This window comes from Cotesia typhae, unplaced genomic scaffold (genome assembly GCF_013202065.1).
Source record: "Cotesia typhae breed Kobodo isofemale line unplaced genomic scaffold, CoteBio_Ctyphae scaffold_152, whole genome shotgun sequence".
Taxonomy (NCBI): domain Eukaryota; kingdom Metazoa; phylum Arthropoda; class Insecta; order Hymenoptera; family Braconidae; genus Cotesia; species Cotesia typhae.
In genome coordinates, this window is record NW_027423776.1 from 11,193,434 (window position 1) to 11,217,500 (window position 24,067).

At 30.7% G+C, this 24,067-nt stretch overlaps 2 protein-coding genes, 2 long non-coding RNA genes and 1 other non-coding gene across 14 annotated transcripts; 3 read left to right on the top strand and 2 right to left on the bottom strand.

Annotated features, from left to right (window-relative positions):
- Positions 1-869: 869 nt before the first annotated feature.
- On the bottom strand, positions 870-11,693 carry LOC141536277 (diacylglycerol kinase eta). Of its 7 annotated transcripts, none has more exons than XM_074256696.1 (15): positions 11,590-11,693; positions 9,697-9,907; positions 9,411-9,639; positions 9,203-9,333; positions 8,642-8,810; positions 8,368-8,470; positions 7,094-7,419; positions 6,283-6,999; positions 5,843-6,207; positions 5,586-5,751; positions 4,277-5,522; positions 3,894-4,211; positions 3,654-3,749; positions 3,463-3,594; positions 870-2,692 (listed from the first exon to the last, which is right to left on the bottom strand). In XM_074256696.1, the coding sequence occupies exons 2-15, from the start codon at positions 9,848-9,850 to the stop codon at positions 2,390-2,392; spliced, it is 4,455 nt and encodes a 1,484-aa protein (XP_074112797.1). In that variant the 5' UTR covers positions 9,851-9,907; positions 11,590-11,693; the 3' UTR covers positions 870-2,389. The 7 variants fall into 7 exon arrangements, with proteins under 7 accessions (XP_074112797.1, XP_074112792.1, XP_074112794.1 ...); XM_074256691.1 differs by lacking the exon at positions 11,590-11,693 and adding exons at positions 10,248-10,328; positions 10,437-10,664 and having other exon boundaries at positions 4,277-5,751; XM_074256693.1 differs by lacking the exon at positions 11,590-11,693 and adding exons at positions 10,248-10,328; positions 10,391-10,664 and having other exon boundaries at positions 4,277-5,751.
- Positions 10,900-13,799, top strand: LOC141536286 (uncharacterized). Of its 3 annotated transcripts, XR_012480707.1 has the most exons (5): positions 10,900-10,911; positions 11,083-11,186; positions 11,256-12,698; positions 13,201-13,354; positions 13,469-13,799. It is a non-coding gene; the product is annotated as an uncharacterized LOC141536286 (long non-coding RNA). The 3 variants fall into 3 exon arrangements; XR_012480706.1 differs by having other exon boundaries at positions 11,083-12,698; XR_012480708.1 differs by lacking the exon at positions 10,900-10,911 and having other exon boundaries at positions 11,082-11,191.
- Trnat-cgu (transfer RNA threonine (anticodon CGU)) lies at positions 11,313-11,384 on the top strand. The gene has a single exon. It is a non-coding gene; the product is annotated as a tRNA-Thr (tRNA).
- Positions 13,800-14,590: 791 nt separating the features above from the next.
- Positions 14,591-18,236, bottom strand: Grip91 (gamma-tubulin complex component 3). Its single transcript, XM_074256699.1, has 5 exons — positions 18,065-18,236; positions 17,825-17,991; positions 17,633-17,759; positions 15,990-17,323; positions 14,591-15,758 (listed from the first exon to the last, which is right to left on the bottom strand). Exons 1-5 carry the CDS (start codon positions 18,144-18,146, stop codon positions 14,967-14,969), a joined length of 2,502 nt encoding a protein of 833 aa, XP_074112800.1. The 5' UTR covers positions 18,147-18,236; the 3' UTR covers positions 14,591-14,966.
- A 2,463-nt stretch (positions 18,237-20,699) lies between these two features.
- Positions 20,700-22,180, top strand: LOC141536300 (uncharacterized). 2 transcript variants are annotated; one of them, XR_012480716.1, is made up of 4 exons: positions 20,700-20,935; positions 21,290-21,422; positions 21,524-21,877; positions 21,933-22,180. It is a non-coding gene; the product is annotated as an uncharacterized LOC141536300 (long non-coding RNA). The 2 variants fall into 2 exon arrangements; XR_012480715.1 differs by having other exon boundaries at positions 21,524-22,180.
- Positions 22,181-24,067: the final 1,887 nt, after the last annotated feature.

A 24,067-nucleotide genomic window follows, 5' to 3' on the forward strand; every position in this document is an offset into this window, starting at 1 on the left:
ATATTTTAGATTTATATTGTATGATAAATCTATCTAATCAAATTTTTTTTTTTTTTTTTTTTTTTTTATTTTATTTGTGGCCAGACGTTTTATCTATTACTTTTTAGTTTTTCAACATAGTTCTTACAATTAAAACTAAATAATTCTTAGACTAATTTTAAATATTACAATATTGCATTTATCTTTATAATTTTATTAAATATATCTCGAAGTTCTTCGATGGAGATTTAAAAACTAAGTTACATAACAATTTTCAATGCAATAAATATTTAATTACTAAATTTTAAGGAGATCCAAGTACCCTCCTAGTGTAAAGAATGTCTAAAAAAAAATTATACGTAGAAATACTTTTTTTATGCATTTAAAAATTAATTAATAACATTTTCAAAAAATTTACTCATTAAATAATTATTAATTTGAATTTACAAATTTTAAGGAAGCTTTAAAAATTTAACTACTTAGCGTGGATCTCCTTAAGTCTACGTGATAATAATTGTGATTAAAAATTCAAGTGTAATATTAATTTTAATTTTAACTAGCTAATATTTACATCAACAAAAAAATTATTAATTAATAATTGAGAGACTCAAAAGATTGCTTCTTTGATTTTCATTCACAAAGATTTAATTTCACACTGTTTTTAATAATTAGAGTAATACACTCAGTCTGAAAAAATTTTTTTTTGTTATTTTAAATCTTATTAGAAAAACATAACACTTAGAAAAATCAACAATCGTCGTAGTTAATAGTATAATAGTAGTAATAATGATAATTTTTTATGAGTGATACAAAAGGCGAGAGTTATAGATGTTAAGGCTTGTAAAGGCCTGACAAAATTTTATTTTGTAGGCGAAAAATTGTTGGTCGTATTTTAATTTTTTTTTTTTTTTTTCTTTTTTTTTTTTTTTTTTTTTAAATAAATAATACGGGACAAACTTGCCCATTAGTTATAAATTATTACTTTCTATGGTAGTTATTTATAATTGTAGTTGGAGGTACGAGGCATAGAGAAGCTTAGAGTACTAGACGCATTTTTTGACTTTTTATCGATTTTACACTGAGAAAAAAATTATTTAAAAAAAAATTTGGGCAATTTTTTGATAATTAATTCTTTTTTTTTTTTTTTTAATTTAAATTTATAACAATTTTTTTCAGCAATAAATTTAGTATAAAAAAAATTTATTGTACTTATAAGAAATTTTTTGTTTCTGAAAAGTGAAAAAATTTTTTATTTCTTCTTTTAAAATTTTAAACAAATTAATTAATTATTGAAAATTTTTTTTCTCAGTGTACTGATAATATATATATAACTAGAATGAATTATTGATTTAAAATTACTCGTTTAAATTTAATTAATAAAACAACGGTAACAATTTAATAAAAAGTAATAAATTTGCTGGTGTGCTTCCTCGGCTTAATTATTTCGTCTATGACGAAAATAAGGACACTTGAAAATACTGAAGTATATATATTTAACTATTTATTTTTTTTTTTTTAAGAACAAGTTGTTTTATTTTATTTATTTATTTAATATTAAGTGTGCAAGTTTAAGGATTTTATTTAAACAAAACCTCCATTCGTTGTTTTTTATTATCAATTATTTCAAAGCCTATTTATTGAGCTATCCATAAATAATAAAGGATATTTTTATAAGATTTATAATCCGTAAAATGACGTTTTAAAAAATACTTTGTTTATTTTCTTGCACTTGTAAAAAATTTAAAAGTGGTCTGAAGATTAAGTACTAGTAATATCAACAATATTTTATTAATATTATTCAAATATACCAGCATGTATTGAAGGAGTCAATAAAAGAGGAAGCACCAAATTACTTATTAGAAGACATTAATAACAAATAGATTTAAAAGATATTTATAAAAATGAATGAGATCATTAAAAGACATTCAATAAATAATTAAGTTAAATTCATTCACGCGAAAGTAACTCCGTTGATTATTATTATTTTTAATAAATAATTAATAATAGTAATACTGTTTGTTTCATACTATAAATTCAGTGGTATTATTTTCAGATAAAAAATGTATTTTTATTAAGAATTAGCTATTTTTTAAGAAGAAATTAATTTTTAAAGACATTAAAAAAAAAAGATAAAATAAAAATTTTATCCAAAAACGTGGAAGCAAAAATTTTTTCCAACTTTCAAAGTTGATTTTTTAATTAAAATATTAATTTTTTGATATTTTCGACCATAAATCTGCCGTAAAAACAAAGAAGAAAAATATTTTTGACCTGACTTGTAAATAATAACCAAAAAAAAAAATTAATTTCTTCAGCTAAAAAATGAAAATAAATTTCTTCTTAAAAAATAGCAAATTTATTAAAAAATAAATTTTTTCTCTCAACGTCTATATAATATATAATTACCAAATTAATTATTAAGATCGTTAATAGCTTGGAGTATACGTTTAACGTGGCCAATTTTAACGATCCCGAGTTCCTTCAAGTCACGACGTGCGAGACTCAATAATTCCCGGCCCCTAATATCATGAGAAATAAACTGATCAGTGTACTCGCCGAGTTGAAGGTTCTCCAGCCAGAGACAGACGTCCTGGACCCCCCAGGTGGTAACTTGATCGCGTGCCAGGTGACCGCTACTGCTGCTGCTGTTGCTGGTTCCCGAGCGCCGGAACTTTAACCAAAACAAACCACGATGACGATTCTTCTTGTCACCCTGGGGAAAATTAATTTAATTAATTAGCAATCTAATTAAGGAAGACTTTTAAAATTATTATTATTATTATTATTATTATTTTTTTTTTTTTTTTTTTTTTTTTTTTAAATAATCTCTAACACTGACATGCGGTTTAAATCATTCAAGTACACGTGGATTATCGGAGCATACAATTGCTAGACGGGGAAACAATGAATGTTGGGATTATTGAATAACAACATCCATGCTTATTATCGTGTAATTACTTAGATTGGGACTCAGTGTAATTGATAGTATCGATTGGTCAGGTAATAAATAATTGCTGGGAGTTTATCTATTCACTACAACTACGGTATGATTTATATGAGCTTATTATTACCAGTTTAATTGAATCGAGTACTCAGATAATCCAAATCATAGCATAGAATAATTTATTCAATTAATTACATTAATTATTCACTTTGTCCTGCTATATTTTTTATACTCAACTCTTGTGATTGTGAATTAGTGTTGATATTTTATAAACGATTATTATTTTATTCACTTTTAATTAAAGACTATCAATCAATCATGCTATTGATTTTCTACTAATTTTTTTTTTAATAATAATAATTAAATAAATAAATAAATAAATAAATAAATAAATAAATAAATATATATATATATATATATATATATATATATATATATATATATATATATATATTTCACTAACAATCTCATCCGGACATAAAAAGTTAAAAAGATTGAATAAATTTTGTAAGTAAGTAGAGAGAAAAAATAACTTTTACCTGATCTTCTGATACTATATTTTGGAGATAGACTAAACCTGTGCCTGCTTCGTCAAACACGCATTTTTTTAATTCTTGCTCCATTGCTGCCAGTGATACCGACAGTTTATTTTCTAAATCCGAGCGCAATCGCTAAAAAATTAAAAATATTATTAATTTATTATTAATTTATAAAAGAAAAAAATATTTACCAAATTTTGTCCACTGTCACGGAGTAACTCGCAAGATTCTTCATAAAGTTGTCTTGCACTGGACACCAGCTCAGTAACTAAAGGTCGTAAACTTGGCTGTTAAATAAAATAAATTATTAATAATAATTATAAAAAATTTTTTTTTATTCTCTTAATAATATAGATTTTGGCTTTGAAAAAAATTCAATAATAATAATAATAAATAAAATAAAACAAAGATAAAAATAAATAAAAAAATACCCCTTGAATAATTTTTCCATCTGGATGAACTTTCTCCAAATTAACCGCTGTCCGATCGGCAATCTGATAAAGATCAGGCTCGAAACTCGGATGTGATATAGTGAGTAATTTAACCCATTTAACCAGCGTGGTAATAACTTCAATTAAGCCGAGTAGAATATTAAATTCCTCTTCGTAGAGTTGGATTGATTTGCTATCACCCAGTGTGTATGATCGTGATTGCACCATGTTATTACTCAGCGAAGATGAGGACTGAGATACGTTGGAGGTATTGTTGCGTTGCTTCTCTTCCCATGTCCTCAGCGAAGTTTCCAGCGCCTGCATTAATCATCACCATAATAACAATAATTACCACTACTAATATTTAAATAAAAAAAACTTACCCTATTTCGATAAAGCATTTGCATGCGATTTTTATGAATAATTCTAATAATTCCAGGCGGTTGGATCCAAGCTTCTCCATCGACCTGAATAGGAACTCCCTCTTCCCCGAGAATATTAATCTGGATAGTCTGGCACTGAGCAATCCGGTGATGCTGGAGATTAATCAGCCTCGAAGCGGCCATTTGAACGGATCCAAATACCGCAACAACCTCAAGAATCCGATCATCAAACGAGGGAGCAAGAAACAAGTCGCCTTCCTTAGTACCTCCCCAGAAATTGGTTCCTCCCATGAAGCTGGGAATGTTCAAGACCACAATCCCTTGCAGCGAGGGCAAAGGAATCCTCTGTCCGTCGCACTCTAGTTGAACTCTCTGCTCAAGATTCTTGTAAGTCTTCTGGAGCCACTGCTTAGACCCAAGCACTCCATACCACATATAGTTCTTCGCCCTGGACCTGCACTTCTCCGGGTGCTCCTCGCGCTTGTGGTGAAAGTCCAGGCTGATCTTAGCGTCAATTCCAATGCCAAAATAATTATTCATAACACACCTTTCAAAGTAGCCCTCCATCAGAGTCTCATCCGGGTCCATCAGCGGCGACACGGCAGCACAGAGCGCGTCTGCATTGGCCAGCAAAGCCTGGCTGATGAATCCAGCTCCGCCTCCAATATTCGGCCACATTGGAAGTCTGACCAGGGGATTAATAATCGGGAGTTTTTTGACCTCCTCGGTCCGGTCGATCGACTTGGCCCGGTCGTGCCTCAGACTGATGTTAGACCCGCCGAGCTTGGAGGCTGTTGCTGCTAGAGAAACCACCTCGGAAGGCTTTATAAGACTTCCGCAGCTTATCCTTCTGGTCGCTTGCGGCGAGAAACCCAGCTCTGGTGGCTCGACGCTCAATTTCTCCATGCTGCCCTTATTGTGTCGGGTTCGCCTGAACCCGAATTTATTGTCCTCCTCAGGACTAGGACTGTCAATTAACATAGACGGACTCGGAGGGTCTACGATCACGTTTATCTCCGGGGGGAAGTTTATTTTTTCAATGGCGTCTGCGGTGACTGTGAAGCAGCAAACTGGACTCAGCAGGTCCGCGGTCTTCAAGTCCATGTTGTCGATTGTTATTGTCGGTAAGGGTGCAGCGCGCTTCGAGACTTCTGGTGAAGTGTCTTTCAGGAGAGATGACATGTACCTCGACGGACGCTTGATGGACTTTCTTGCTATGTCGCTTCCGTCGACAAACTGGGCGAGACTGCAATATTTTTTCGGTCGGTCAGTTTGATCTGTTTCTACACACTCACGGACTGAATCATACTTTTCACCGAGCATCGTGCTCATTAAATCCTGACCAAGAGAGCTCAGGTCGTCGATCATGCTCTCGGAGTTCTGAAGGTCCGAATTTTCTGGAGAGTCGATGTGACCTATCTCGGAGTAATTCTCTGACTGCTTTGTTGAGTCGAGGATGTCGCTGTCTGCATCACCTGAAAAGTGTTAGATAAATCATCCATGTTTTTGTAATGTTTTACGTTAAATATTTAATTTAAAGATCCAGTGAGTATTGACTGGTCTTACCGATTTCACTTTCACTGTGTTTTATTGTGTAACTTTTAGAGTCTAAGGTCTCGGAGACAAGACTGTCGGTGCTTACGATACTGTTGCTGCAGCTACTTTGGGAAACGTGAGTTCTTACGTCGTAGTCGGTTCGGTGGACAAACGCGCTGGATATATTTATATCTGAGTCGGGGGATATTAATGCGTCTTGGATGGTCGTGTCGTCTGACTTAGAGCTGGTGTCCAATGTCGTGCTTGTTACTGTCACCTGGATATCCGTTGGAGTATCTACTTGGGTTGGTAAGGTCAATTCAGAGCTCTGGAGCTCATTTAATACTGCTGCTGCTTTTTTGAGGGTTGAATCTTCAGCGGGAAAATTTAGAGATCTGAAAAAATTTTATTAATAATAAGTAGCAACTTTATAGTCACATAATAACAAATAAAAAAAAAAATTATATTACTCTTTAGGAATATTAGAACTATTCCTTCGACTATCGGCAAATCCATCTGGAGCAGGAAGTGTAAGCAACTCATCAACCTGAGAATCTCGTCTTAAATCAGGCATTGGACTGAGAGAAACTAAATTGGGAGTCGGGCTGGGACACGAAGAGACATCAAAGGAACTGGCTGAGGACACAATAATAGATGCATTACTCTCATAAGGCTTGAGAGTATTACTATTGATATTGATCGATTTATCTTGACAAGTATTCCACGAATTGGAAGCTTGATCGTAATCCTTGGAGTTGATAGCTAAATTTGATAGTTTATTTGTTAGATTTCCAGATGAATTTGTTTGTTTGTCAATAACAAGCTCGGTTTGCTCAACGAGCTGCCTAATAGCTCGCTTCAAGCTATTCGCTCGTGCCATCACCGTATCTCTTTCACCGGGATTTCTATTTTTACGCACTCGTTTCAGATTTGTTATATCTTTTTCTGGCTTTTCTAGGACTCCTTTTTCCAGGTTCGTCGTATTAATAGATAGATTATCACCGGGGATAAACTTTCCGTCGTCCTGGGCCATTTCCACCAAATTATCATCGTAATTAAGTGTCTGGAGCAGGGAATCCAATTTCTCTTCGAGAACCGCGCACTTGTTCTCGAGTATTTCATCCCCGATATGGAAACTCGCTTCCAATATACGCGAGGCAAACTCTTTTATTGTTTCACAAAGCACTCTGGAAAATAAAGTATTGATTTTAAATGAAATTAATTCAACCATCAAAGTTATTATTAAATTCTAATAAAATAAAATAATAATAATAAATTTACTTAGCACTTGAAACGATAATTGTGCTCTGATCAGCTTGTAGAATATTGGTAATATGAAATGTCACATTATCCTCGTACTGTTGAACCATCGACAAATTTAAATTCAAATCAGAGCCTTGGCTCGGAGATAATTTTTGACATGACAAAGAGATATTACGTTCAAATGTCATAATACTCCAGCGATCGAGCATTTTAGTTCCTGCCTTCTCATACTTTTCTAATAATTGCGGTAGATGAGTATCGTCGTCACAGGACGCGCCCCATCCAAGCACCCGGGCAAGATCATTTCCGGTTCCCAATGGTAATACTCCAACTTGGCATTGCTTCTAATAAAATAGTAAATCAATTATCATTATCACTTTTATTTTTATATTTTTACTAGATTTATTTTTAAGTAGAAACTTTTAAAAATTAACTCCACGAGCTGAATCAGAAAATACATATGGTTCAAAAATTTATATATATATATATATATATATATATAATTTAAAAAAATTATTAGAGACCAAAGATATAAGAATCACACAAATGAGATAAAAATAAAGGTGCCATAATAATAATAATAATAATTATTATTATTATTATTATTATTATTATTATTATATATAAGAAAAACTTATATTAAACATAAAAAAAAATCTACTTCTATTTTGGCTTTTTTATTTTTATTAATATAAATAATATGTATCGGAAAATTTTATAAATACATCGGAGTAGTTTTTTTCTAGCTAATAAATTACATGCATTGAAAACATTGCGACGCTCTCGGTTAAGGGTTTTCCCGGGAGCGTCCAAACAATCTATAAAATGCGGAGAATTGAGTTTAAAAAAAAAAAAAATATATATATATATATATATATATATATATATATATATATATATATATATATATATATATATATATATATATATATATATATATATATATCAATAAGCTGATTGTTAAAAAGCTCGTAAAAAGCTTACATAATTTAATATCAACGTTTATCGCATTTAAAATATTTAGTTGGCAGTTAAATGTCAGTTTAAAATAGCCGGTTACGTCACTCGTCAGTTAAAAACGGGCATTAGTGATCATTAAAAACAGAGAAGGTGATGATGATAAATAAAAAGAGTTTCAATCATCATTAGCTTTTAAATAATTATTTAGTGTGCTGATAAATAGCTGATAGATAAGAAGAGACTGACAGGCTAGTTAGCAAGATACTTGAGTTTAATTAATTAAATTATATGGTATAAATAACCCGTGCATTTACTACTATTCGATTACTCACGTGCATTCCTAACCGATCGATCTCCGAGAGGACCCAACCGACAGACCCATCTCCACTGCAGACCAGAATCCGAAATGGGTCGAAATGTCGGAACAATCGAAGCCTGTTTGTTTTACATTTACATTTTTAATTTTGGATATTTTTTAATAAAATGTTAAACTTATTTTCATCGTGTAATCCCTAGAAGCTCTGGTGCTTTTATTTTATAGTACATGCATTTTTTTTATTGTCGGATTTGGTGTTGTAATTTTTATTAAAAATAAATTATATTTACCCTGGTCCAGGACCACCTTTTATAAGATCAAATACTTGAGCTGGATTTAATAATTGTTTAAATCTTTTCAGAAATTTAATACCCTGGTTGTCACCAGATTTACTATTTACAAATACTAATAGTGGACTACATCCCACAGGCCTGACAGCTTCCCATGCTTCGTCACTTCCTATTAAATTTTAAAATTTTTGTTAATTAAAAATTATATTTATTTTAAATTATTTTTTAAAACAGAATTTTATTCTTGATATTTATTTGTTAAATAAATAAATCAGTTATTTTAATAATCCTAAAAATTTTTTATGACATGTAAGTTAGCAGTCAATCACTTTTTAATTTTTTTTAACAAATACATTTTTTTCTCATTTGTTAAAATTTATTTGTTAAAAAAATTATCAAATACCAGCTAAATTAATTTTCATAAATATTTAAATCAAGTATCATTTAAAAATTTCAATTATTAGATTAAAAAAATTTTTCCTTCAATTTATATCAAACAAAAAAAAGTCTGTTTATAAAAAATCATCAATAATAATTAAAAATATCTTATTAATTGATTACCTATACTATGTAATGCTATGGGAGGAACTACGCTTAATTTAGCAGGTCCAAGAGGACATACATAACTAATTAATGGTCTACATGCCGTATGAACAGTTACTCTACACCACAAGCATCTCCAATCTTGAAGCCTGTCGATTATTATAATTATTATCTAAAAAGAAAGTAATAAAATCGGAAAATTATGGAGAAAAAGCAGAAGAATTACCTCAAAACAGAGCCCGAAGTCTTGTCACAGACTGCACACTTGGAGGAGACCGGCAAGTTGCCCTCTAGCCACTGATGAGGCATCTGGATGTTCCCATCCTGGTCTTCAATAATGTCTTTCCCGATAGACGAGAGGGTGGTCCATTTGCAGTTATTTATTGCTTTTTGACAGCATCTTTTGTGTACTTTGTACTTGCACACCTCGCAGCTCAGCCCGTGGGACGTCACTCCTGGAGATCATTATTTTTATCAATGAAAATGGAAATAAAATAAATAAAAATCAGTACCGTAGAGAGCATCCCGGCATACGTTGCAGTATGTTGGTCTGGCATGGCTTGTAGCATACCACTGATGATCTCCGCCTAGGAAATCACTTGCTCCAGGCTCACTGGGTACTCGACAGTCTCCAGCACTTCTCATTCCGTTCAACCACTCCTCCATTTTTGAATTTCTGGGATTTCTCTCACGACAAAATACCAGACGAAGAGGTGTCACTACCTGGGAAATAAAATAATTTCATTTAAGTATTAATTCACAATTTTTTTATTTTATTTAATTAAAAATTTGTTTAAAATTTTTTTTTCCAAAAAAAAAAAAAAAAAAAATCCAAAAAATTAAATAATACTAAAGTTAGCCGTCGATTTTAATTTGTTTTTTAATAATTAAATTAGAACAAAAAAATATTTTTTAAAAATTGCACTTATAGTTTTTAAAGTTTTTTACAAGTGAAAATTTTTATTAATTATTTTCAACAGTGGAATTTGTTTATCATAATAATTAAATTGCTCTAAAATGATAAAAAAAAAAAAAAAAAAAAAAAAAAAAAATGATTCAATACCTGTCATTATTTTTTCCTGTAATTTATTTATTGAAAACCTGTCAAATGACATTTTATATAAACCAAAATATATTTAAAAACCTGTCAAATGTAATAAATTTGTAAATAATTATCCACTTTGTTACCAAAAAATAAAACCTAACCTTTTTAAAAAAAATATTAATTTTAGCAAAACAAAAATCTAATCACCTTGTATCGTAACCGGAATTTTTTATCCAGGGGAGATACATAGTTCAGGTAATCATAATCGTTATTTAATATTTATAAATAATTACCATCCATCACATATTTATACTTTACTTATCTACTGAGAGATCCGGTGTGTGCGTAAGAGTTTAAGTAAATAATACAATGTACAGTATTGTATAATATATAACGCTGTCATTGTCTGTTATTTTTGTCAGTATGTGTTACGTGTGCCCAGATGACATCGTACGTGATACTATCACCCCTTGTATTTATCTACCGTACTTATATTTATCACTATTATTTTTTATATATATATATATATATATATATATATATATATATATATATATATATATATATATATATATATATATATATATATATATATATATATATATATATATATATATATATATATATATATATATATATATATATATATATAACATATAACCACACTATTTGCAAATATACGGTAAGTTTGAGTTTAATTATGATTCACGTTTTATTATAAATATTTTATTTTTCCATCTGTCAAAATTCTGACAAATCATCGTGACAGAGATTAATTTTCACTTTAATATTTAATATTAAAAAAAATATTTACCGCAATTTATAATTTATAATTTATATTTTTTAATTGCAGATCAAGTGCAGAATGTCAGCTAACAATTATATTAATAGCATGACCTTTATGAATTTATTTAATCAAGCGACTAAATAACCTCACCAAGATAAACGTACAAACCAGCTAAGTGAATAATATTTATTTTCAACCCTTATTTTGAAAAAAATCTAATTTATCTTTTACAATTCCAGGAAAATAAAATTAAATACATTATATCAGAGATTAAATGGGAACTTAAATGTCAAAGAGCCTCTTTAGCTCAGTGGTAGAGCACTGGTCTCGTAAACCAGGGGTCGTGAGTTCAAACCTCACAGGAGGCACATTACGTTTTTTTTTCTCTGAATTTAACAACAATTTTTAAAAAAATGTCATCGTACTGAAGTTAGCCGTCAGCTGTTAATTTAAAAAATTTTTTTAACAAATTAATGAGAAATGAAGTTAGCCGACAGCTAAAAAATTTAAAAATTGTTTTTTAATGAAAAAATTATAATTAAAATTTTTTGTCAGTCATAAAAAATTACTTACCGGACTTGATAGATCTTCATTTTAATTTTATTATTTAAAATAGTGATTGTCAAGAATGAATTGTTTTATTGCTTAACTTTTGATTGTTTAGAGCTATATTATTATTATTATTATTATTATTATTATTATTATTATTATTATTATTATTATTATTATTATTATTATTATAAACATTAGATAACAAAAATAATAATTAGTTAGAGTTTAAATAGATTAGGACATACAATATATTTGTTATTTATATCTTGTTGGTGTCAAAAAATTCTATTATTATCGTCAGCGGGAGATTTATGTATCTAAGCCATAACGCGTGTTTCCGTATACAAAAAAAAAATCTACGACTACTCATTTGGGTCATGATTCGCCCGTGTATGACCTAGACTCCGCCTCATCAAGTTCCTCACCACGCACTCTCGTGACCCCGCGATGATAATAATAATTAATCAACGATCTTGAAAAATTAAACTATCCACGCACTTTTAGACATCTTGCCGGAAAAAGAAGAATTATTAAAAATTAAGGTCAGTTATTTAAACATTAATAAATTTTAAGGTTAATAATTATTATTAATTGAATATTGAATAAAAATAAAAAACAATGAAAAGTTCTGGCGTGTAAACCCGCTGATGAACAAGTGCTCGACTGCTCGCATCGCATATTGGGGATGAGACTGGCACCCCGCGGAACTCTGAGGTAGAAACTGAGGCTGAGCAGAAGCAGAAGCAGAAGCAGAACTAAGAGGAGAGACGCCGAGTCAAGATGTGCGAGCTCTCAAGCCATTACATCTTGTTCCTTGTCATTATCAGTGGAATCCACTCCCACAAAGGCTCTCTCACCCTCACCCTCATCCTCGATCCAGCAAACTTCCAAATGGGTACTCGCTCATCCTATTTATTTTATTTTTTATATTTATTCAGGTCAAGCTGGAACACTCGCTTTCTTCTCAACACCAGCTTATACTCCGTAACTATTATTGCCAGTACTACACACATAAGCGATGTCACACAACTGCCATTCGTCAAATTGAAAGCAAACTCTTGTCACGGTATATTGCGTACATCCTTCACTCTTTATTACAATGGATATTGTTCTGAAGGTAGATGCTGTTAGTAAGTATTAAGTATGACAAACTTACTCATTTCTTCTCTTTTATTACAGCTTTGCGCCTTCGGTTGCTATTTCTGAAAAAAATTTTTTATTAGGATTTAGGGGATTTTTTTTTTTTTTTTTTATGACAATAAATAAAAATTAAATTAGCTGACATTTAAAAATTTTTAGAATTTTTTTTTTAATGAAAAAAAAATTTTCACTTGTAAAAAACTGTAAATGCATTTTTTTATTCAAATTTAATTGTTAAAAAAAATTAAAACCGTCGGCTAACTTTTGTATTATCTGGAGTTGATAATTAAAATTAGCCGACAAAAAAATTTTCATTTTTGTTTTATTAATTAATTTTAAAAAATTGCACACATCGTTTTTCATATTTTTACATGTGCAATTTTTTCTTTTATTTTTTTGTAATGATTTTATTAATAAAAAAAAATTCTGAAAATTGTCAGCTCTCTGCTGATTTTAGGTTTTTATGTTTTAATTTTAAATTTGGAATTACAGCGAAAATAAATGTAAATGTGAATTGAAGATTTGATGACCTGAGTAGTTTTCAGCAGATGGACATGCGCGTATTTTATTTTAATCGATAGGCCTGAAAAAGTAAATAATAATAAATACAAATGGAGTGACGTTGAGATCTTTTGTACATTTATGGGTACGTTTTAGCTTTAAATAGTAATAATAATAATAATAATAATAATAATAATAATAATAATAATAATAATAATAATAATAATAATAATAATAATAATTGTTATGATTATTATAGAGTGCAGACTACTCGGCATATTGTTGAGAGTATTTCTAATTCATGACAATCGGTTGATAAAACTGTTATTATTATGAATAACGTCACAGTGACATCCCTCGGCGTTTAGTTAACAGCCAACAAGAATTGTCTGCCTATTGTTGAGTTAAAACACAATTATTCCTACGGCACATGATACGTTATTGTAACAATCGACGTATGTGTTTCATGGTCATCTGATATCACCAATTATATATAATATGTTATGTTTCATTTTATATATTTGTTCAGGGAATCTTCATCAGCTGATAATGATAATAAATTTACTTTATCATCAGGAACCTAAAAATAATATTATTATATATTATATTAAGAGTGTTTCATATTTTTGTATTGATCCGCTGACATATATTAGTATTTATTGTGGTTTTGTAATCCATTACAAATTAGATTAATGTTTTTTTTTTATTGAGAAAAATTTATTTAAAAAAAGAAAAAAAAAAAAAAAAAAATGAGCAATTTGCTAATGAGAAATTTATTAATTAATTTACTGGAAAACTTGCAGTCACTGTGTGACTGGCGTGACTTGTCAGCTATAAAAAATTAAAATTTTACTTTATTAAATAATGTCATTAAAAAATCGCTCATTTTTTAGAAATAAATTTTTTCTCCCTAAAAAACTTGAATTTTCAAAATAGATAAAACTAAAACATATATCTTTTAATTAAAAGTACTATCTTCTCTTCCAGCAACCGAGCGTACATATTTGTACCAGTTAAAGTCGTGCATATCAAACAACCAAGTATGTGACATAGAATCATATTTTCGGCCAAGGTGATAATATTTCAACATATATTAATCGATTGATTATAATTAGCATTATTATTATAAAAAAATAACATTAAATTGACGACAATATATTTACACAACTATAATATACTTCAGCATTTACAGATTTTAAATATCAGTATTTTTTTTTTTTATTATTTAAAAAATAAACTAAAGTTATATTGGCATCATCAATATAGTGAAAAAAAACCTCACTTTAATTCTTAAATTTCGACATTAATAGATTGTAAATTTAAAAAAAAAAAAAAAAAAAAAGGGGGGGGAGAAAAGAAAAAAGGAAAAAGAAAAACTAACTTGCACAGCAGCAAATTATTTTTCGTTTATTACCGAAAGATTTATTATTTTTCCAGATGGGAACTTGAACGCCGGAAGCAGTAGAGGATATTGTTCCGCAAGTGGAGTTGTCTTGACAAAGAAGAATATCATCAGCATCGCTGTCATTATTCTTATCTTGCCCGAGCGATTCGATTTTGAGATAAGTATTTTTAGTCAGTGACCTTTGTCTTTTAAAGGAATTTATTCTCCGAATAAGATTGACTTTTAAATCCTCGGAGAGTAGAGAAACATTTAATTTAAATTCACGTGACTCGTTGGTGGATTGATAAAAATTTATTAGAGCGTAAGCTGATGGATTATCAACAAAAAAAATTAAATCGCTTGATTGTAAGTGTCACTTGGGTGCTCCGAAGCTCTTGTCGCCTTGCCGACGGTGCTGGTAAGTCAAAGGAGCGACGAGGCTACTGTCCTCGCTCTTGTAGTGCTCGTTGAAGTCCAGTCTGACGCTGAGCAGCTGGAGAGAAACATCTTCAGCGGAAGCCAACATCAGCAGGAATTTTTTAACCCGATCTTGATAAGTCCTTGAGAGAACTCTCAGCTGCCGGGACAACGTGGTCAAGTACTTGGTGAACGCGGTCTGTCGCTCGAAGGTCTCAGCGTCGACTGCGTTGCTCTTGCCCCAGCTTTTGGTCTGCTCGCTGGTCACCTGGGTGAATTTATTACTACTGACTCTCGCTTCGTACTCCTGCGTCGCCCGGGCCAGAAATGTCTCCTCGAGATTTTCTAGCTCCAATATTGGATTGTAAACAGAACGGAGGTGATTCATAAGCTCCTGGGAATCCTCGTCTAAAAGTGTTCCGTGTCTCACAGACTCGACGAAGCTATTGTGGGCTATAATAATGTCGTCGAGCGAAGCCGCTTGACGTAAATTCTTGGCAAATACTTCCCAAGAACATTCAATAACTTCGAACAGAAAATAATATTGCATCTGGTGGACCAAATGTACCATACTGCTTGTTATAAGATGAATGTGATTTTGAATTGGCAATATCTCCGGCATTTTACGGAGCGTTTTTGCTGACGTTATTTGATGCTTCCAAATAGTCGATAAAATTGATTCCATACGTTTCGCTCGCCACAGGGAGAAAAATACTGTTCTGTATGTTTGCCTGCATGGTTCTAATATCTGTAAGGTAAACATATTTTTTTTTTATTAGTTTTTAATTTTTTTACTTGAGTAAAAGATTTTAAATGAGTATTTAAATTGTTTTTTTTTTTTTTTTTTTTTTTTTTTTTTTTTTTTTTTTTTTTTTTTTTTTTTTTTTTTAAATAATATAAATAAAAATCAATTTTTTTTAATAAAAAAATTCATTTAATAATTAAATAAAAAAACAAACTAATTAAAAAAAATACCCACCGTTCCAATAGGTCCATCGACATTATAATCCAGAATAAAAACATCCCAGCCAGTTTCTTTATCAGAAGGTGTCAATAATCTGACATCAAGTCTCCTCTGTACATCAAGATCCTCAGCTTTGGTGCAAGTGGCCCTGATAGCAGTCTCCAGTATAGAAGAAAGATTGTGTGGATAGAGAGAGTTGGCAGGTTTGGCCAACTCGGATTCAATCAAGTGCATCAAATGCTGAATGAAGTGACCTTGACCCAGTAGGAGATACCCCTTGATCCCCTGGAGATGATCGAGCAGTTGACACTGCTTGGTGAGCATCTCAACGACTCTGGTAGAAGTCTCCTTGTAAGCGGCGTCCATCATCATCTGAAGCGGCCCGTCGGGATCCATATTAAAGAAAGCCTCGACGCTGCATTTTTCCAGGTCGTCAATCAGCATGTCTGCGTGGCGAGTGTACAGGGCGGTGGAGTCCTTGCAGACCTCCCTCAGGAAATTAATGCTCTTTCCAGTGCCGAGGATTTTTTTCGCCTGGGACTTGGTGATGAACGTCGGGACCATGGTGTCCCTCACGTGGTATTTTTCGTGCCACATTCTGTCCCCGATGACGTCGGTCCTGGCCTCGATAAAGAACTCCTGGAAGGGGTCATCCAGCTCGCCGTCGTTTATCCAGCGGATCAGCATATTGTAGAGCGGCTCGCAGACGCTCGAGAGGATCCTGTTGACCAGTTTCTTTACTTTGGGATCGCCATGGTGGCTGAACTCGTAGACAGCCGAGGCGAGAGCTCCACCCTTCTCGTTCTGGCACGCTCTGACGATTATCGCCAGCCACTTGAAGTTCTCCAGCGGGTCGAACGCCCACAAGTGGAGATGAGACAGCGTGACCACCTCGTGCTCCGGGCTCAAACTGCTCGCGCTGTTTGCTCTGTTTACTTGCTCCTGTATTATAGCAATAAATCTGTAGTACTCGGACAGCTCTTTGTGCAGAGCGGCGACGAAACTGTCAGCGACTCGCCCCGTTCCCGCCAGCGACATCCTGTCCAACCCCTTTCTTACTACGTTATGCAAATAACCCAATTCACTCAATCTCAGCACACTTTGTTTGTGCGAACGGTTTATTTGCACGCTCGAGTCCAACTGGAATCCGTAATTTGAATCTAATTTAAGAATTTTTCCTTCTATACCTTGGAATGAGTATATCAAGTCTTGGACTAATATGCTTTCTGATATACAGTCTTGGTTTGTGAAGATCCGGCTTGAGTTTGCGGTTCTGTCTGGATAGCTTGAACTATTTGGTGTGTTTAGTGCGATCATTTGGGCTTTAGAACTCGATTGTGGAGTGTAAACTGTAATTTTAATTATTTTTATTTATTTAGTCTCTTTATTTTATATGAAAATTAAGTTAGCTGACATCTAAAAACTTTTAGGATTTTTTTATTGAAAAAAAGAAAATTGCACTTGTAAAAAATTTGAAAAACTATTTTTTAAAAATTAAATTTGTTTTATTAGTCGTTTTAATTAAAAAAAAATTTTTAAATATCAGCTGATTTAATTTTTATAAATAAATTATACTAAAATTAATAGAAATTTGACAACCTTGGATTTTTTTTTTAATCAATAAAAAAATTCTAAAAATTTTGATTTAAAATAATTACCACTTGTTGACGGTGCTGGAGAAAGTCCTAATCTCATATCATGAAAGGAAAATTTATTTCCAGCTTGGTTTGATTGTTTGCTCATATGCAATAAAAATAATAAAATTCCTACTTTATTTTTGATCGACTAAAAATAAATACAAATTAATAAATAATAATAAAAAATAATTAAATAATAATAATAACAAGTACCTTGTCCTTAAAATCATTATGCAGCCTGTCAAAGTGAACAGACTCTTTGGAATTGAGCTTGCTCTTAATTTCATTGGCAATAGTGATTTCATCTTCGCTAAAAGATTCAACGCCTTGGGTAGACGAAAATAAACTCAAAGAAAACCTCATCAATCTTCTTACCACCTCTGCAATTAAATAATTATTATTAAATATCTATATTTTTATAATCTGTAAATAAATAAATACAAGACACTTAACCTGGCTTATGCTGGTGCCCACATAGTGAAATAATTAATTTTTGTACAAGATCAGCAACAGTTTCAGCTTCACTGACACTCATTTTAAAATATTCATCTAATAAATTTATATTTATTGCAATTACACTTAAATTAAACCATCCATTAATTATTCAAATGAAAAAGTGTTTCTTTAATAACAACAAACTTACTAACTTACTGTCAAAATTTTATTTTCTGCTGCTAGATGGCGCGGCGATGCAATTTTAACTATTTCTTCTTTCTAGCTTTCCAGATGTCCAGAATATTATTTTGCGGTTTGACAGCTGACAGTACTATGACTCTGAAGCTAAAAGACATTAGAAATTTTTTTTTAGAAATTTTAGCAATTAAATTATTATAAAAAAATTCCTCATGTGAAAATTAATAAAAAATTTTAGGTGAAAATTTTTAGGAGTATTTTTTTATAATTATTTATTTGGTATAAAAATAAAAAAAATTGACAGTTATCAGCTAACTTCAGCGTCATACCGTACTTACTTAATTTTTTTCAATGATTTAATTTTTATTAATGACACAAAAATGTTAAAAAGCAAATCTCAGGAAACTTCTGATCTGTAAAATAAAAAAAAATGAATAATCATTATTATTATAAAATGACAGCGTATAATTAACAGGTAAACAATCCAAATAAACATTTTGACTAATTAGAAAAAAAAAAAAACTTTCAGATGTGAAGATACAAGTTTAATTGTTGCGTGCAAAAATACCGAAAAGTAAATTATGGCCCTGGTTTGTCGGATAAAATAAGGTAAAAATATTTTTTATCACATATTATAGTCTATACATCAGTGAATATAAACTCTGTGACATGCAATCGACTAAAATTATAATCAATTAAAAATGGTGTTCAGGAAGCGGCAAGACTATTATGGGCGATGATCAACTAAAATTAAAGCAGAAGCTTTTACGAGGAGTCTTCCTCGAGACATTACGCACCAACAACTTTCTTTAATTTTAAATGTACAATCGCCGTATGTTTATCACAAGTTTATATCGCTCCGCTGCCTACCGGTTATTTAATTGTTGTTGTTATTATTATTATCAACATCATCATCATCATCATCATCGTAGCTGTACGGTGATCAGCAATACGCTGAAACTTTTTAGTGAGCGGAAACGAATAATAATTCGGTGGGTCTTGGGTCCCTATCGGCGGTGGTATCACACCGACACCCGAAAGCTAGCCATCATCGTTTACGTTGGGAAGAATATAAACATGACGGTTAATTTCCACGTCTATGTTTTTTTATAAAATAAAATAAAATAAATTTAAATAAAATTGTCAAAAGAGATTAAGGTGCTGATAAAAAGTCTAATAATTTAATTGTTAGAAATGGAAAAACACCTTTCACTACTTGCTCTCATGACAATTAATTAATCCAAATAAGAAAATAAGTTTAACTGCTTTTAGTGAGCAAGTAAATAGTCTGTGAGTATAGTTATATTATTGTTAATACGGTTATTCCAGCTACGATCAGAGACCAATGAGTGCACACCGTCTTCATTATCGTTATTTCCGCGAAGGAATTAACGCTGGGGCTTTATAATCCTCTGCTGGCTCGTGCGAGACGCTCGGGTTCCTATATCCGCCTTTACAATAAATATTATATATAACATATAAACGTATACATGCTTTAAGCTTAACTTTTTTTTTTTTTTTTTTTTTTTTTTTTTTAAGAAAATCTAATTATTTTTTTAGGATCACGGATTATTTATGAATATGCTTTAGTGTTGGGCAAAAATTAAAATTTTTATTTTTATATTTATTTATAAAAATTTAATTTTGATGTTAAACTTAAAAAAAAAAAAAAAAAAAAACGCATTTTGATATTACACTTATCACGAGCTTTCATTTGAGTATCCACATGTATTTTTGATATATATTTCATATATTCATATATATAAATATATAAAATATATGAAAAATTGATGTGGGTACTCAAATGAAAGCTCTTGATAAATGTAACATCGGGATGAGTTTATCCTCCTTAATATAAAATTGAGATGAAATGTATGTGGCATCAATTTATTCGTGATGTGATTGGTCGAATATATATCATAAGCATGAAAATATATGCAAACGCTTTAGTAAGGCGCGCGCAAATTTGAATTCTAGTATCTTTAAAAATGTCAATAGTTCTCAAGATACAGGGTCATTTCTTAATTATGTAACTAGAAATAGAGCATTTTCGAATGCAGCCTAAATACTTATGATAATAAATTTATTAGCCCGTAATAAAAAATAATTATTATATTTACAGGTGAGTCATGCTTAAAAGATTTTTTTTTTTTTTTTTTTTTTTTTTTAAGACAAGGTTGCTGGTGTAGTACCTCTGGTTTTGGCGCCGAGTAATATTAGAATCTGACAAAAAGCATTTCGAGTATGTACATCATACGCTTATATTATATTTATAAATCTAAATACGTCTAAGTATAAATATATAAAGATGATTTAAAATATGAGTGATATTAAAAAGTCAATTTGTTTTTCAGCGAAAAAATATATCAAGAAGATATATTTATGATAAACATATTAGCGGTGATATGTTACAGAGTAATAACAATATTATAAATAAATGATTTACGAAAATGAGGTGAAGAAAAAAATATAAATATTTAGTGCACAGATTGAAAGGATAAAATTAATGATGACAAAGTCTGAATATAATACCTAGTTGTAAATGTATTATATATACCTGCAAATATTATATATTACAAATACTACTGAAGAATATCCTAAAATATACGGTGGAAGTTTTTAGTTGCCGAAATCTGAAAAACAGCTGTGTTGCTCTGTTCACTGAATTATCCAAGATATATAGACTAGTAGGTATATAAAAGATAAATATTTTTAACTATATCATGTGCAGGTTTTTTGTAAACTTTTCCTGTAAAATCCATAAACTATCCATTGTAAATAATTGACATTTAAGTTCTTGTCCATATTTAAAATATTTAAAGAACTTAATCTTGGGACTTTGGACAATAAATAAAGATTTTTTTATTTATTGTCCAAATTCCCAAGATTAAGTTATTTAAATATTGTAAATAAAATTGTTTTTGTGAATTTTTGGGGAAAAAAAAACGATGTCGATGGACTTCAAACTTGCAGCTTTAATTTTTTAAAGTCTCTCCCTAATATTAATAACAATAATAATAATAATAATAATAGTTATTTTTTCAGTGCACAATCATATCTGTTATCAAGTAATCATTATCAAGGTATGATTAGAGAGAGCTGTGAGTTGAGGGTAATAATTCTATAGCAAAACCGGGAGCCTAAAAAACAGAGGATGAAAAAAGGATATTTGAGTCTGGTACGAATGAGAAAAGAAAAGAAGTTGATAATGTGATAAAGAAAGAAGGCAAGAGGTAAGATTTAAGAACAAAGAGTTGATTTTTAGTTGTTATTTTTAAGGATCGCCCGGGGCCGCTTCCACTAATATAATAATTGAGAGTGCGTGAGTATACAGTACAGTCTGTGGTGCCACCGAAGAGGATGAGCAAAAGGCAAGTAGCCAAAGGTAGAGCACAAGGCCAACTTGCCCGGGGGTTTACTCCAAATCTAAACGGCGGAACACTTGTAGCCCCAAGACCCAACGGCTGATAATGTTCATCAAATGAGAGGTAGCCAACCTGTTGTGTAGTGTTGGGCTCTTGTCTAAGGAGCTTACTCTCCAGTGAACTGGATAGAAAAAACCAGAGTTCATCGTGTGGTGTGCTCTTAAGAGAGAAGAACCTCCGAGATTGCCAGCCGTGATCCTTGATTAACGTTCGTTAAATCATTTAAGATACGCCAGACTCTTATACTCTTCTTACTCTTCCAGGCATCAGCATGCTATACGGAGGTCAACCAAACCTGAATCTTACAACCGATATACGCCGATGCACCCGGTACCCGCACGAGAGCGCCCCTGGCATCATTCTAATCCACGGCTTTGCTTTGCCTCACGCGTTACTGCCTTAAGACTCTTTATTCATTTAAACTAGGTATTTATTTTATTCAAACTATATTAATTAATATAAATATTTATAGGTGAAAAATTTTCTATTTGAAAAAAATTGTGAAAAAAATTTCAGATAGTAGCTAGTATAATCTGAAATTATAATGAGTATAATCCAAATATCATAGAATATAAATTTAAAATTATTTAACAAGTGAAATTACAAAAAAATAATTACTAATTGTAAAAATGATAGTTAAAATAATTTGCTACATAAAGTAGTTGTCATCAATGAATGTATGAATAGATCATAAAAAATGTGAGAAGAAATCTGAGACTTGAGTTACAGAAATATGACAAGTGTTATGTCGTAAGCATATGAACATAATAACTCATGCAGTAGCCAACGTATAACTAGACTGCATCTTAAATCTTACAGTAGTCACTCTTCTTTTCTCATCGAATGAGATTTTAATCTTTAATTCGTCATCAGGATACTATCTGCATACTTAAAGATAGTATTACTGACTAATATACATAAACAAACATTACTTACTACACCAACATTAAAAATGTTTAATTATCTGTATCTTGGTTATTAATCACATGATATTAATAATGAAGATCAAAAGTATATGTTTAATACATTTCTTCTTTGATCTTGGTTAGTATGCATTAAGTTATTCATTAATAGTGGTTAACTTTGAAGGATTGAAGGCCTAGACTTTCATTAGACAATCTATCGATTTATGTACTACATATTGTGAAGCCTTGAAGCGATCCATTTCATCTTTTACGTTTATATTGCTTGTAAAATACAAATGTTTGTCCTCAGACAAATTGGTATCAAGCCAGCTTAATATTTTAAAGTTAAAAAAATTCTAAGGAGAAATAGTTTTATTAAAATAGATCCATAAATTCGATCGTTGTTGGTCACTCCAAGGTTGCTAGGATTTATTAAATCCTATGATGTTGAAAAATTATTAACAATTAATGAAACTTATTAAATATAAACAAATTATTTTATCAGTTCACTATTTTAATAACTTGAAAATTGAAAATTAATTATGTAATTAATCAATTAAAAATTTTAATAAAAAATTAATTGTCTGTTTTTTAGAATTATGTCACTTGATAGGATGATTGAAGGGTAAAAGATATCTTCTGTTATAAAATTCTGCTATGAATTACTGTATTTTACTTATTAAATTTTTTATTGCTTAAATAATGATAATGATAATATATCCGTGTTTTATTATATATAAATGTAAGTCGAACGCGAGTTTTCAAGAGTCAAAAGGTCCTTGCATAGATGATACTACTTGCCGGTGCATAAAGTGCACAAAGGTATACTCTTGCACACGCGGCTGCAGAATCTTGAGAACGTCTCGAGAGAAAGAAAAACGAGAATGAACGCGGAACCGAGTGTAATATGGAGAATGTATATGTAAAGACATTAACAAGTATATATATATATATATATATATATATATATATATATATATATATATATATATATATATATATATATATATATATATATATATATATATATATATATAAGGTATGTAATAGTAATAGTAATAGTGATGATAAATTTTTCAAAAATTTATTTCTTCATTTAATTAAAACATTAAATTTAAATCAAGAAATAGAATGCGTTTGCTGGTGAATAGTGGGGAAATTTATTAAGATAATAATAAATGGGTTGGCAAAATAAGTGAGAGTCTGAGATGGTCTGCGACCTCAAAGGCCCGAATCATTGAAGAATGTCAGAGGTCAGCGGTGATGGTCTTACCACGGCGACACGCCGCGTAACTCCAATTATATTACTCATCTTATATCTATTTATTGCTGTTATTATTGTTATTTATTTCTCATTGTTGATGTTGATGCACACAGTATGAGTTTCTGTTCGAAGAGATACCAAGGATTATAATAATTGCCAGGATCCGTGCCACTCGGTCATTGGTGAATGTACCGTACTGTTTCGTACCTCGTATCATCTTCACATTCCA